General features: G+C 41.7%; 1 protein-coding gene across 1 annotated transcript in view; it reads left to right on the top strand.

The window, feature by feature from the left end:
- Positions 1-12,555, top strand: part of TLK1 (tousled like kinase 1) — a 130,214-nt gene that overhangs the window by 20,815 nt on the left and 96,844 nt on the right. Inside the window, exon 2 of the mRNA XM_063089928.1 lies at positions 10,927-11,045. Coding sequence (XP_062945998.1) covers positions 10,927-11,045 — 119 coding nt within the window. The remainder of the gene's footprint in view (positions 1-10,926; positions 11,046-12,555) is intronic.

The following is a 12,555-nucleotide window of genomic DNA, read 5'->3' as shown; positions in this document are numbered from 1 at the left end:
GCTACATTTTTTTTCAGGACATTGATTTTCTTGTACATTTCCTCTTTCAGGTCCTGTATACTTTTCCTCATTTCATCATGATGTCTAGCTGAGTTTTCTTGTATCTCATTCAGTTTCCTTAGAATTATCACTCAAAATTCCTTGTCAGTCATTTGAAGGGCTTCTTGTTCTATAGGATCTAGAGTTTGAGATTTATTAACTTTTGGTGGTGTACTTTCTTGATTTTTTGTATTTCTGGTATCTTTTTTTTGATGTTTATTCATTGTGGCAGGGGGTTTCACAGTCCACCAGTTTGAGACTATTGACTAACTAAGATGTTGCTGTGGTTGCCAATTTGGTATGGCTCCCTCCGTGACTGCTCAGTTGGCCTTTAGTGCCTTATGTGTATGGTTGCCTCGGGTCTTGGGCCTCTCCCGGGAGCCACCTTTCTGGTCAGCTTGGACTCTGCTGGGCTGGTGGATCACGTACCACAGGGTGTGTGATCTCTGTTGAGCTTTCACCTCCCGTGCAGGACTTCTCCCTGTTCCGTGTGCTCTGGCCCGGGCTGTTGGATCGTGCAGTGGCGACCCCACAGGGTGTATTGTTTCTGTCGAGTCTCTGCCTCCCTGGCTGCACATCACCCCACTCTGTGCACACTGGGCTGGGCTGGGATGTGTCTTCTGCAACCCTCGTCTATCAGCTGGGTCTTCAAGACCCTGCTCAGCACCGCCTCGCCCAGGAAGTCTACCAGATTTCTGCTAGGCACAGACGACTGGTCGCTCTTGGTGCCTTTGTAGCACTGTGTAGATCTTTCTCGGGACTTATCACCTTCCTCCTGGTATTGTGGTTATTTGTGTAGTTGTCTTATCTCTCACACCAGAGCGTGAGCTCCTCTGGGGAGGAGCCCGCAGCACACGGTTCACCTTTGTATCCCCCCGGCCCGGACGAGTCCCGTGCCCGCCTGCAGACAGCTCTCTGGCAGGTTTAAGCAGACTTGGGAACTCTTCTACCACACTATTCCCAACCAGAAATTGGTTAGGCGTTTTTCCGAACTGGTGGCCGCAGAGATGGTATCTGCCTCCCAGTAACAGGAAGTTTACCGGGGGGCCGGAGTCCAGGGTGTGGTGGAGTGACAGTCGGCCCCACCCGTACTTCCTTGCCCTCCCGACACTGGCCGGGGACGCCCCACGACACCAGCCCCACCAGAGAACCGTGGAGGGAGTGGGAGGGGAGGCCAGCCCGCAGGCCCCGAGAAGCCCCGTGCCGGGGCAAGCAGGTGGGAAGGCTCAGTGAGGAGCCAAGCCGGGCCGGAGCTGCCAGCACCTGGGAAAATGGAGGCAGCCCCGGGGCGGTGAGTGACCCGGTGATGCAGGCGGAAGCCGGGTGGGCGTCAGCCCCCTTAGCAGGGCTGGGTCAGGGGTCAGTCACAGGGCTTTGCCAGGTCGGGCGCTCACTCTCTGCCTCTGGTTTGTCGCCTTCCCCATTCTCGGTTCCCGCCTCCTCGGGCTGCTTGCTCGGTCCTGCGGCGCGGCTCGGGCGCTCCCAGGAATCTTCTTTTATGCCGGCCTGAAACCTCGAATCATGAATAGAGCAGGTGGCTGCCTTCACCGTGGCCCCAGGCTCCGGGATCCTGTCTGCATCCACAGCAGCCCTGGCGCCGTGTTCCCTGTTTAGAGACTCGCTTTCGCAGCTAAGAAACAGTTCTTTTCCTGCTCCATACTTCAAAGCTGTTGCCTGTAAATGAGGCAGCCTCTCTTGCCGAGGGCAAAGTGGCGGTCAGCCCCCACGACTGGCTACCAGCAGTGGTCCTCCCTTAAGAGATGGTGAGAGGAAGGTCCATAAGTTTCCCGGCTGCCTGAGGCCCAGTGGCCGCCTTTTCCACCTCAGCTACTCCGCGCCAACCGCCACAGCCACCGCCATCTTGAAACCGCTAAAAAAGTTTCTAATTTTGATGAAGTCCAACTTACCTATTTTTTCTTTTGTTGCCTGTGCTTTTGGTGTAATATCTAAGAAATTTTTGCCAAATTTATGTCATGAAGCTTTCCCTCTGTGTTTTCTTCTATGAGTTAAAAAAATTTTAGGTCTTACGTTCAGTTATTTGATCTATTCTGAGGTTCTGACTTACTCTTTTTTTACATGTGGATATCCAGCTTTTCCAGCACCATTTGTTGAAAAGACTGTCCTTTCCCCATTGCAATGTCTTGGTGCTCTTGTCAAAATCATTTCAAGTGAGGGTTTATTTTCTGGGCTCTGTATTTTATCCCATTGATTTATGTGTCTGTCTTTATGCCAGTACTTATTTTCAGAATGCGATGTAATATTTTCAAAATAATCTTGTGCAAGGAAGAAGTGATAGTTTTTTTTTTTTTTGTAATGAAGTAAAACTTCAGTAGATTATAAGCTCCAGTGCCAGTGCCAAACTTAAGACTTAGCAGACTTGGCATATAATATGTGTTTGATTTAAGAATCATAAATTTGAAGCCACAGGGAGTCTGCCAGGAGAACAGAAGGTCATGGATTGACCCTTGGGGAATATTAATAGCTGAGAGAGAATGGGGGGAAACAGAAAAGGTATGGTTGAATTGTGAAAACTAGAACTGTGTATTTTTGTTTTGTTTTTGTGCCCTCCCCTCAAAGGAATAGATACAGTTTCTGGTATAATGGCAGGATTATTAAAAAATGGAAGCATTGGTGATACTAAGGATTATGTAGTAATAAATAACCAGTTTGAGGAGAGAATTAAATGATAATATTAATAGCATGAAATGCAAGGAGGGTTTTTAAAAAGACATAAATGTGGGCAGAAGGAGGCAGGAGGGCGAAGATGCTAGAGAGATGGCATACACGTGAATGCAAGATCCTATGGATGTCAAGAATGAGTGGGATCATTCTCTCGTAAGCAGACTCAGAAAAAGAGAAGAAAAGAAAGAATGAATGGGATCAAAAGCAAGAGCTAAAGGATTTAATTTTTTCTTTTTGGTGGCTGGTGGTAAGGGGATCTGAACCCTTGACGTTGGTGTTACTACACTGCTCTAACCAACTGAGGTAACTGGCTGGATTTAGCTTCTTAGAGGGAGTTATTTCTTTTCTGTGATGGAAGAAAGAGGAGTGTGGACAGGGGAAGATATATTCAGGTACTGGGATGCAAATAAACCTGGAAGGATGGCCACTATCCATCCAATCCTCAATCCAGATGAGGGTGAAAGGTAAGACAGGAACTTTAAAAATAAGGTCTATACGAATAGTTGTTAACCTTTAGTAGAGAATGGAAGGGTGTATGGAAGAGGGGCTAGTATAGTTTGATAATGCTCCCCAAATCATTCTGGATTCTGATAATACCCTCCCTGCTCTCTTTGAGAACTGCTTATTTATGTCATTTCTAGGAACTCATTAGTGAAGAATTAGCAGACATAGAATACTTTTTAACAGTTTCTTTAAACTTTAGCTAGAATTTGTCATGCTTTTCTGCTAGTAACAGTTAAATGCAGGTGCTAAATTTTTTCCTGTAATTTTCCAGGTGATTGTTTAATAATTGATGTTACCTCAGTGATTTGTTTGCTATATATATGTGTGTTTCCTCTACCCAGTGGAAATTTAAAACTAAAACTATCAGCAGTAAAAACATCTTTAGTGATGTGACAGTGACAATACAGTCCTTCTCAGTTTAAAATGTAATTAGTCAGATACATAAAATAATTAAGTGGTAATGTCATCTGTATAAACTTGATTATAGACATTATACTAGGAGAGCAATATTTTTCAAACTATGGACCTGTGGTCCCTTCATGACTTATAAAATGAATTCAGTGGTTCACAACCAGTGGGGTTTTTTCCTTTTTAAAAATGGACTAGAATATACTAGAAAATAGACATTGTGTAGGACTCATTGCAGTGCAGTAAGGTTAAGTATTTTGTGACACTTTTTAATATATGTATGTACGTATGTATCTGTGTACTGAATTTAATGGAAAATATATTTCTTTTTTTTTTTTTTTTTTTTAAATTTTATTTTGTCGATATACATTGTAGCTGATTAATGCTCCCCATCACCAAAACCTCCCTCCCTTCTCCCTCCCCCCTCCCCCCCAACAATGTCCTTTCTGTTTGCTTGTTGTATCAACTTCAAATAATTGTTGTTGTTATATCTTCTTCCCCCCCCCCCGGTTTGTGTGTGTGTGTGTGTATGTGTGTGTGTGTGAATTTCTATATTAATTTTTAGCTCCCTCCAATAAGTGAGAACATGTGGTATTTCTCTTTCTGTGCCTGACTTGTTTCACTTAATATAATTCTCTCAAGGTCCATCCATGTTGTTGTAAATGGCAGTATTTCATTCGTTTTTATAGCTGAGTAGTATTCCATTGTGTAGATGTACCACATTTTCCGTATCCACTCATCTGATGATGGGCATTTGGGCTGGTTCCAACTCTTGGCTATTGTAAAGAGTGCTGCGATGAACATTGGGGAACAGGTATACCTTCGACTTGATGATTTCCATTCCTCTGGGTATATTCCCAGCAGTGGGATGGCTGGGTCGTATGGTAGATCTATTTGCAATTGTTTAAGGAACCTCCATACCATTTTCCATAGAGGCTGCACCATTTTGCAGTCCCACCAACAATGTATGAGAGTTCCTTTTTCTCCGCAGCCTCGCCAGCATTTATCGTTCATAGTCTTTTGGATTTTAGCCATCCTAACTGGGGTTAGATGGTATCTCAATGTGGTTTTTATTTGCATTTCCCGGATGCTGAGTGATGTTGAGCATCTTTTCATATGTCTGTTGGCCATTTGGATATCTTCCTTAGAGAAATGCCTACTTAGCTCTTTTGCCCATTTTTTAATTGGGTTGCTTGTTTTCTTCTTGTAAAGTTGTTTGAGTTCCTTATATATTCTGGATATTAATCCTTTGTCAGATGTATATTTTGCAAATATTTTCTCCCACTCTGTTGGTTGTCTTTTAACTCTTTTAATTGTTTCTTTTGCTGTGCAGAAGCTTTTTAGTTTGATATAATCCCATTTGTTTATTTTTCCTTTGGTTGCCCGTGCTTTTGGGGTCGTATTCATGAAGTCTGTGCCCAGTCCTATTTCCTGAAGTGTTTCCCCTATGTTTTCTTTAAGAAGTTTTATTGTCTCAGGGTGTATATTTAAATCCTTAATCCATTTTGAGTTGATTTTAGTATACGGTGAGAGGTATGGATCTAGTTTCATTCTCCTGCATATTGATATCCAGTTTTCCCAGCACCACTTGCTGAAGAGGCAGTCCCTTCCCCAGTGAATAGGCTTGGTGCCTTTGTCAAAGATCAGATGGCAGTAAGTGTGTGGGTTGATTTCTGGATTCTCTATTCTATTCCATTGGTCAGTGTGTCTGTTTTTATGCCAGTACCATACTGTTTTGGTTATTATAGCTTTGTAGTATAGCTTAAAGTCAGGTAGTGTTATGCCTCCAGCTTTATTTTTTTTGCTGAGCATTGCTTTGGCTATTCGTGGTCTTTTATTGTTCCATATAAATGTCTGAATAGTTTTTTCCATTTCTGAGAAAAATGTCTTTGGAATTTTGATGGGGATTGTATTGAATTTGTATATCACTTTGGGTAGTATGGACATTTTCACTATGTTGATTCTTCCAATCCAAGAGCATGGAATATCTTTCCATCTTCTTGTATCCTCTCTAATTTCTCTCAGCAGTGGTTTGTAGTTCTCATTATAGAGATTTTTCACCTCCTTGGTTAACTCAATTCCTAAGTATTTTATTTTTTTGGTGGCTATTGTAAATGGGCAGGCTTTCTTGATTTCTCCTTCTGCATGTTCACTATTGGAGAAAAGAAATGCTACTGATTTTTGTGTGTTGATTTTGTATCCTGCTACTGTGCTGTAATCATTTATCAATTCCAACAGTTTTTTTGTAGAGGTTTTAGGCTGTTCGATATATAGGATCATGTCATCTGCAAACAGGGACAGTTTGACTTCATCTTTTCCAATCTGGATGCCCTTTATTTCCTTCTCTTCTCTGATTGCTCTGGCTAGTACTTCCAACACTATGTTGAATAGGAGTGGTGAGAGTGGGCATCCTTGTCTAGTGCCTGTTCTTAAAGGAAAAGCTTTCAGCTTTTCCCCATTCAGGATGATATTGGCAGTGGGTTTGGCATATATGGCTTTAATTATGTTGAGATACTTTCCCTCTATACCTAACTTATAGAGGGTCTTTGTCATGAATGAGTGCTGAACTTTATCAAATGCTTTTTCAGCGTCTATAGAGATGATCATATGGTCCTTGTGTTTGAGTTTATTAATATGGTGTATCACATTTATTGATTTGCGTATGTTGAACCAACCTTGCATCCCTGGGATGAATCCCACTTGATCGTGATGAATAATTTTTCGTATGTGTTGCTGTATTCTGTTTGCTAGTATTTTAGTGAGGATTTTTGCATCTATATTCATCAAGGATATCGGCCTGTAGTTTTCTTTTTTGGTTATATCTTTACCTGGTTTTGGTATCAGGATGATGTTTGCTTCATAGAATGAGTTTGGGAGATTTGCGTCCGTTTCAATCTTTTGGACTAGTTTGTAAAGAATCGGTGTCAATTCCTCTTTGAATGTTTGGTAAAATTCTGCTGTGAATCCATCTGGTCCTGGGCTTTTCTTTGTTGGGAGCCTTCTGATAACAGCTTCAATCTCCTTTATTGTTATTGGTCTGTTCAAATTTTCTACGTCTTCACGGTTCAGTTTTGGGAGCTTGTGTGTGTCCAGAAATTTATCCATTTCCTCCAGATTTTCAAATTTGTTGGCGTATAGTTGTTTATAGTAGTCTCGAATGATTCCTTGTATTTCAGATGAATCAGTTGTAATATCGCCTTTTTCATTTCTAATTTTTGTTATTTGAGTCTTCTCTCTTCTTTTTTTTGTTAGCCAAGCTAATGGTTTGTCAATTTTATTTATCTTTTCAAAAAACCAACTTTTTGATTCGTTGATCTTTTGAATTGTTTTTTGGTTTTCAATTTCATTCAGTTCTGCTCTGATCTTAATGATTTCTTTCCGTCTGCTAACTTTAGGATTGGATTGTTCTTGTTTTTCTAGTTCTTTAAGGTGAAGTGTTAGGTTGTTCACTTGCCATCTTTCCATTCTTCTGAAGTGAGCATTTAATGCAATAAATTTTCCCCTCAATACTGCTTTTGCAGTATCCCACAGGTTTTGGTATGATGTATCATTGTTTTCATTAGTTTCAATAAACTTTTTGATTTCCTGCTTGATTTCTTCTTGGACCCATATGTCATTAAGTAGAATGCTGTTTAATTTCCATGTGTTTGTATAGTTTCCAGAGTTTTGTTTGTTATTAATTTCTAGTTTTAATCCATTGTGGTCTGAGAAGATACATGGGATAATTGCAATTTTTTTGAATTTATTGAGACTTGATTTGTGACCTAATATGTGATCTATCCTGGAGAATGATCCATGTGCTGATGAGAAGAATGAATATTCTGAGGTTGTTGGGTGGAATGTTCTGTAGATATCTGCCAATTCCAATTGGTCTAGAGTCTTGTTTAGATCTTGTGTTTCTCTACTGATTCTTTGCCTAGATGATCTGTCTAATATTGACAGTGGAGTGTTCAGGTCCCCTGCTATTATGGTATTAGTGTCTATTTCCTTCTTTAGGTCTAATAGAGTTTGTTTTATAAATCTGGCTGCTCCAACATTGGGTGCGTACATATTTATGATTGTTATGTCTTCTTGATGGATCAGTCCTTTTATCATTAAGTAGTGTCCCTCATTGTCTCTTTTTATGGTTTTTAGTTTAAAGTCTATTTTGTCAGATATAAGAATAGCCACTCCAGCTCGTTTTTCTTTTCTGTTTGCATGGTAAATCTTTTTCCATCCTTTCACTCTTAGTCTGTGTGAATCTTTATGGGTGAGGTGGGTCTCTTGTAGGCAGCATATAGTTGGGTCCTGCTTTTTGATCCAGTCAGCCAGTCTGTGTCTTTTAATTGGGGAATTTAAGCCTTTAACATTAAGAGTTGTTATTGAAAGGTGTTGATTTATTCCTAGCATTTTATTGGTTGTTTGGTTGTCTTAGGTGTCTTTTGTTCCTTGCTTTCTGATTTACTGTTTGGTTTCTTTGTTTGTTGGTTCCTTAGGTTGTAGATAGTGTTTTTGTTAGCTTGTTTTCTCTTCATGAATGCCATTTTTATTGTACTAGCGGGTTTTGATTTTTCTTGGGTTTTTATGGCAGTGGTAGTTATTTTTCAGGAACCAAACCCAGTACTCCCTTCAGGATTTCTTGTAAGGGTGGTCTTGTGGTAGTGAACTCCCGCAGTTTTTGTTTGTCTGAGAAATATACTATTTGCCCCTCATTTCGGAAGGATAGCCTTGCAGGGTAGAGTATTCTTGGCTGGCAATCTTTGTCTTTTAGTATTTTGAAAATATCATCCCATACCTTTCTAGCTTTTAGGGTTTGTGATGAAAAGTCTGATGTTAACCTGATTGGGGCTCCCTTATAGGTGATTTGACGCTTCTCTCTTGCAGCTTTTAAGATTCTCTCTTTGTCTCTGAGTTTTGCCAATTTGACTATGACATGTCTTGGAGAAGGCCTTTTTGGGTTGAATACGTTTGGAGATCGTTGAGCTTCCTGGATCTGAAGATCAGTGATTTTTCCTATACCTGGGAAGTTTTCTGCCACTATTTTGTTGAATATGTTTTCAATGGAATCTCCATTTTCCTCCCCTTCTGGAATACCCATGACTCGGATATTTGAGCGCTTGAGGTTGTCTGATATCTCTCTCAGATTTTCTTCCATGTCCTTGATTCTTTTCTCTTTCTTTTTGTCTGCTTGTGTTATTTCAAACAGCCCATCTTCAAGTTCAGAGGTTCTCTCTTCAACTTCGACAAGCCTGCTGGTTAAACTCTCCGTTGTGTTTTTTATTTCGCTGAATAATTTCTTCAGTTCAGCAAGTTCTGCTACATTTTTTTTCAGGAAATTGATTTCCTTGTATATTTCCTCTTTCAGATCCTGTATACTTTTCCTCATTTCATCATGATGTCTAGCTGAGTTTTCTTGTATCTCATTCAGTTTCCTTAGAATTATCACTCGAAATTCCTTGTCAGTTATTTCAAGGGCTTCTTGTTCTATAGGATCTAGAGTATGAGATTTATTAACTTTTGGTGGTGTACTTTCTTGATTTTTTGTATTTCTGGTGTCTTTTTTTTGGTGTTTATTCATTGTGGCAGGGGGTTTCACAGTCCACCGGTTTAAGACTAATGACTAACTAGGATGTTGCTGTGGTTGCCAATTTGGTATGGCTCCCGCCGTGACTGCTCAGTTTGCCTCTAGTGTCTTGTGTGTGTGGTTGCCTCGGGTCTTGGGCTTCTCCGGGGAGCCACCTTTCTGGTCAGCTTGTACTCTGCTGGGCTGGTGGATCACGTACCACAGGGTGTGTGATCTCTGTTGAGCTTTCACTTTCTGTACAGGACTTCTCCCCGTTCCGTGTGCTCTGGCCCAGGCTGTTAGATCGTGCAGTGGCGACCCCACCGGGTGTGTGGTTCCTGTCGAGTCTCCGCCTCCCTGGCCGCACGTCTCCCCCCTCTGTGCACACTGTGCTGGGCTGGGGCGTGTGTTCTGCACCCCTCGTCTATCAGCTGGGCCTTCAAGACCCTGCTCAGCACCGCCTCGCCCAGGAAGTCTACCAGGTTTCTGCTAGGCACAGACGACCGGTCTCTCTGGGTGCCTTTGTAGCACTGTGTAGATCTTTTTCGGGTCTTGTTCACCTTTGTATCCCCCCGGTATAAACCGAGTCTAGTGCCCGCCTTCAGCCTGCTCTCCGGCAGGTTCAAGCGGACCTGGGAACTCTCCTACCACACTATTCCCAACCAGAAATTCGTTAGGCTTTTTTCCAAACTGGTGGTCGCAGAGATGGTATCTGCCTCCCAGTAACAGGAAGTTTACCGGGGCGGAGTCCAGGGTGTGGTGGAGTGACAGTCGGCCCGCCCGTACTTCCTAGCCCTCCCAAAACTGGTCGGGACGCCCCACACCCACAGCCCTGCCAGAGAACCGCGGAGGGAGTGGGAGAGGAGGTCGGCCCGCAGGGTCCGGAAAGCCCCGCGCCAGGCCAAGCAAATGGGCTCAGTGATGGCCGAGCAGGGCGGAGCTGCCCGCACCTGGGAAAATGGAGGCAGCACCGGGGCAATGAGTGGCCTGGTGGTGCAGGCGGAAGCCGCGTGGGCATCCACCCCCCCGAACAGAGCTGTGCCAGGGATCACTCACAGTGCTGTGCCAGGTCGGGCGCTCGCTCTGTCTCTGGTTTGTTGCCTTCCGTGTTCTCGGCGCTGCCGCCTCGGGCTGTTCAGTCGCGGCGCCGCTCGGGCGCTCCCAGGAATCTTCTTTAATGCCGGCCTGAAACCTCGAATCCTGAATAGGGCAGCTGGCCGCCTTCTTCAGCGCGGCCCCGGTCTCCGGGATCCTGGCTGCATCCACAGCAGCCCTGGCACCGTGTTCCCTGTTTCAAGACTCACTTTTGCAGCTAAGAATCAGTTCTTTTCCTGCTCCACACTTCAAAGCTGTTGCCTGTAAATGAGGCAGCCTCTCCTGCCGGGGGCAAAGTGGCGTTGAGCCCCCACGACCGGCCAGCAGCAGCAGTCCTCCCTTAAGAGATGGCCAGAGGAAGGTCCACAAGTTTCCCGGCTGCCTGAGGCCCAGTGGCCACCTTTTCCACCTCAGCTACTCCGCGCCAGCCGCCGCAGCCGCCGCCATCTTGAAACCTCGGAAAATATATTTCTGACTGAGGGTTGCAGTCAAAAGAATTGGAAACCCATTATAGGATGTTTTGATAAATGAGTGTGGACATAATAAAAATAAAGTCTCTTAATTTCATGTTTGTAGCATTCATTCATAAATTTTTATTGACATCTCAACTAACTATATACATATATAATACATGTATATAATTTTTTCCTTAACAGGTGCAATGGATGAGCTTCATAGTCTGGATCCAAGAAGGCAAGAGTTATTGGAAGCTAGATTTACTGGAGTTGCAAGTGGGAGCACTGGGAGCACTGGCAGTTGCAGTGTTGGTGCTAAAGTGAGTAAAATTTTAATCTTTGACAGTCTTTCTTGTATAAAATGGTCTAAAATATATTTCATAAAGGATCTCTTTGTATGTGCTTAGAAAATTATTACTTATAACTTTTATGATATGTAGAAAAAAATCAGTGGTTTCTAATGGCGTAATGTATTTCAAGGGCATTATGTTATACTATGTTTCACGGGAAAAGGAGTTTGGTGGATTGTACTGCCTTTCTCCCATTACATAATTTTTTATCCTTCTGGTTCTTATCACCCATGTTCCTGACTGTACATCTAATCCGTTACTTCTGACTACAGCATAAAACTTAATAGTGAATCTTTTAGGTCTTCCAGCGATAGATAAAGGTTGTCTTCAACTCCCCAGTACCTCAGACTGCAATGAGCATTCTTGTACTTGTTCTCTTGTGGACCTTTGTGAGCACTTGTTTGGGATATATTCCCAAGAACAGAATTGTTAGGTCCGTAGGATATGTATAGACTTAAATTGAATAAATAGTGCAAGAGTGCTTTTCGGAATGACTGTACTAATCTGTACTTTCAGTAGACTGCACAAGTGTTTCTGTATCTCCACGTCCCAGAAGCACTTGGCATCTTCCACATTTTTCATTTTCAGCAGTCTAATAAGTATACAATGATATCTCACTGTTTTGCTTGTACCATCAATTATTTTGAGCATTTCTTCACATGCTTGTTAGCTTTTTGGAAGTCTCTTATAAATTATGCTAATTCTTTGTTTTTCTATTAGGATTACTTTTTGAATGATTTCCCCATGTTTCTTGTATATTCTACATATTAATTCCTTGTTGATTTTATACATTACAAGTAACTTCTCCCATTTTGTCATATGTATATTAACTTTGCTTAGTATCCATCATTGTATAGAAGTTGTATGAGTCCACTGTACTTTGGATTGTAAGTTTGTCATCAAACTTACCAATTTTTTGCCTTATGGTCTGTGTTTCTGAAGTTTTGACTACCTCTTGGTATACTAAGGAAAATAATCATCACTGGGTCAAATAGATGCTATATATTTGTAAGTTATTTTACTAATAATTTATAGAAATAGGAATAAAAGTTATGAAAAACAACTTTATTAGAAATTTTGATTAGAATTACATAGTGTACCTTTTTGTATCAAGTAAATTTTGGTACACAAACATCATAAAAGATGAAAGAATACTTTGATATGTCCTTTGAGCATAATGAGATGGTTCAGGTTCAGTTCTTGTTGCAGAATATTATATGATCAAGTCCTTCAGTTGAATGACTGATGAGAATACCATGTTTCCTTTTTCCCTTAGAAATACATTTTTAATTCATTGATTTTTGAGTTTGAGAAAATTCATCCAGGATAATGTCATATAATGACTCTAAGATTTCACTTATGCAGTCAGTGTCACTATCATCAGTTTTTTGTTTTTGTTTTTTAAATGTTAGTTGCCGTCACTGCCTTTATTTATTCATTTAAATTTTGTATTGAAACTTCGCTTGTACATATTTATGGG

The sequence above is a fragment of the Cynocephalus volans genome, chromosome 1 (genome assembly GCF_027409185.1).
Source record: "Cynocephalus volans isolate mCynVol1 chromosome 1, mCynVol1.pri, whole genome shotgun sequence".
NCBI lineage: Eukaryota > Metazoa > Chordata > Mammalia > Dermoptera > Cynocephalidae > Cynocephalus > Cynocephalus volans.
This window is presented reverse-complemented; position numbering and strand designations above follow the sequence as displayed.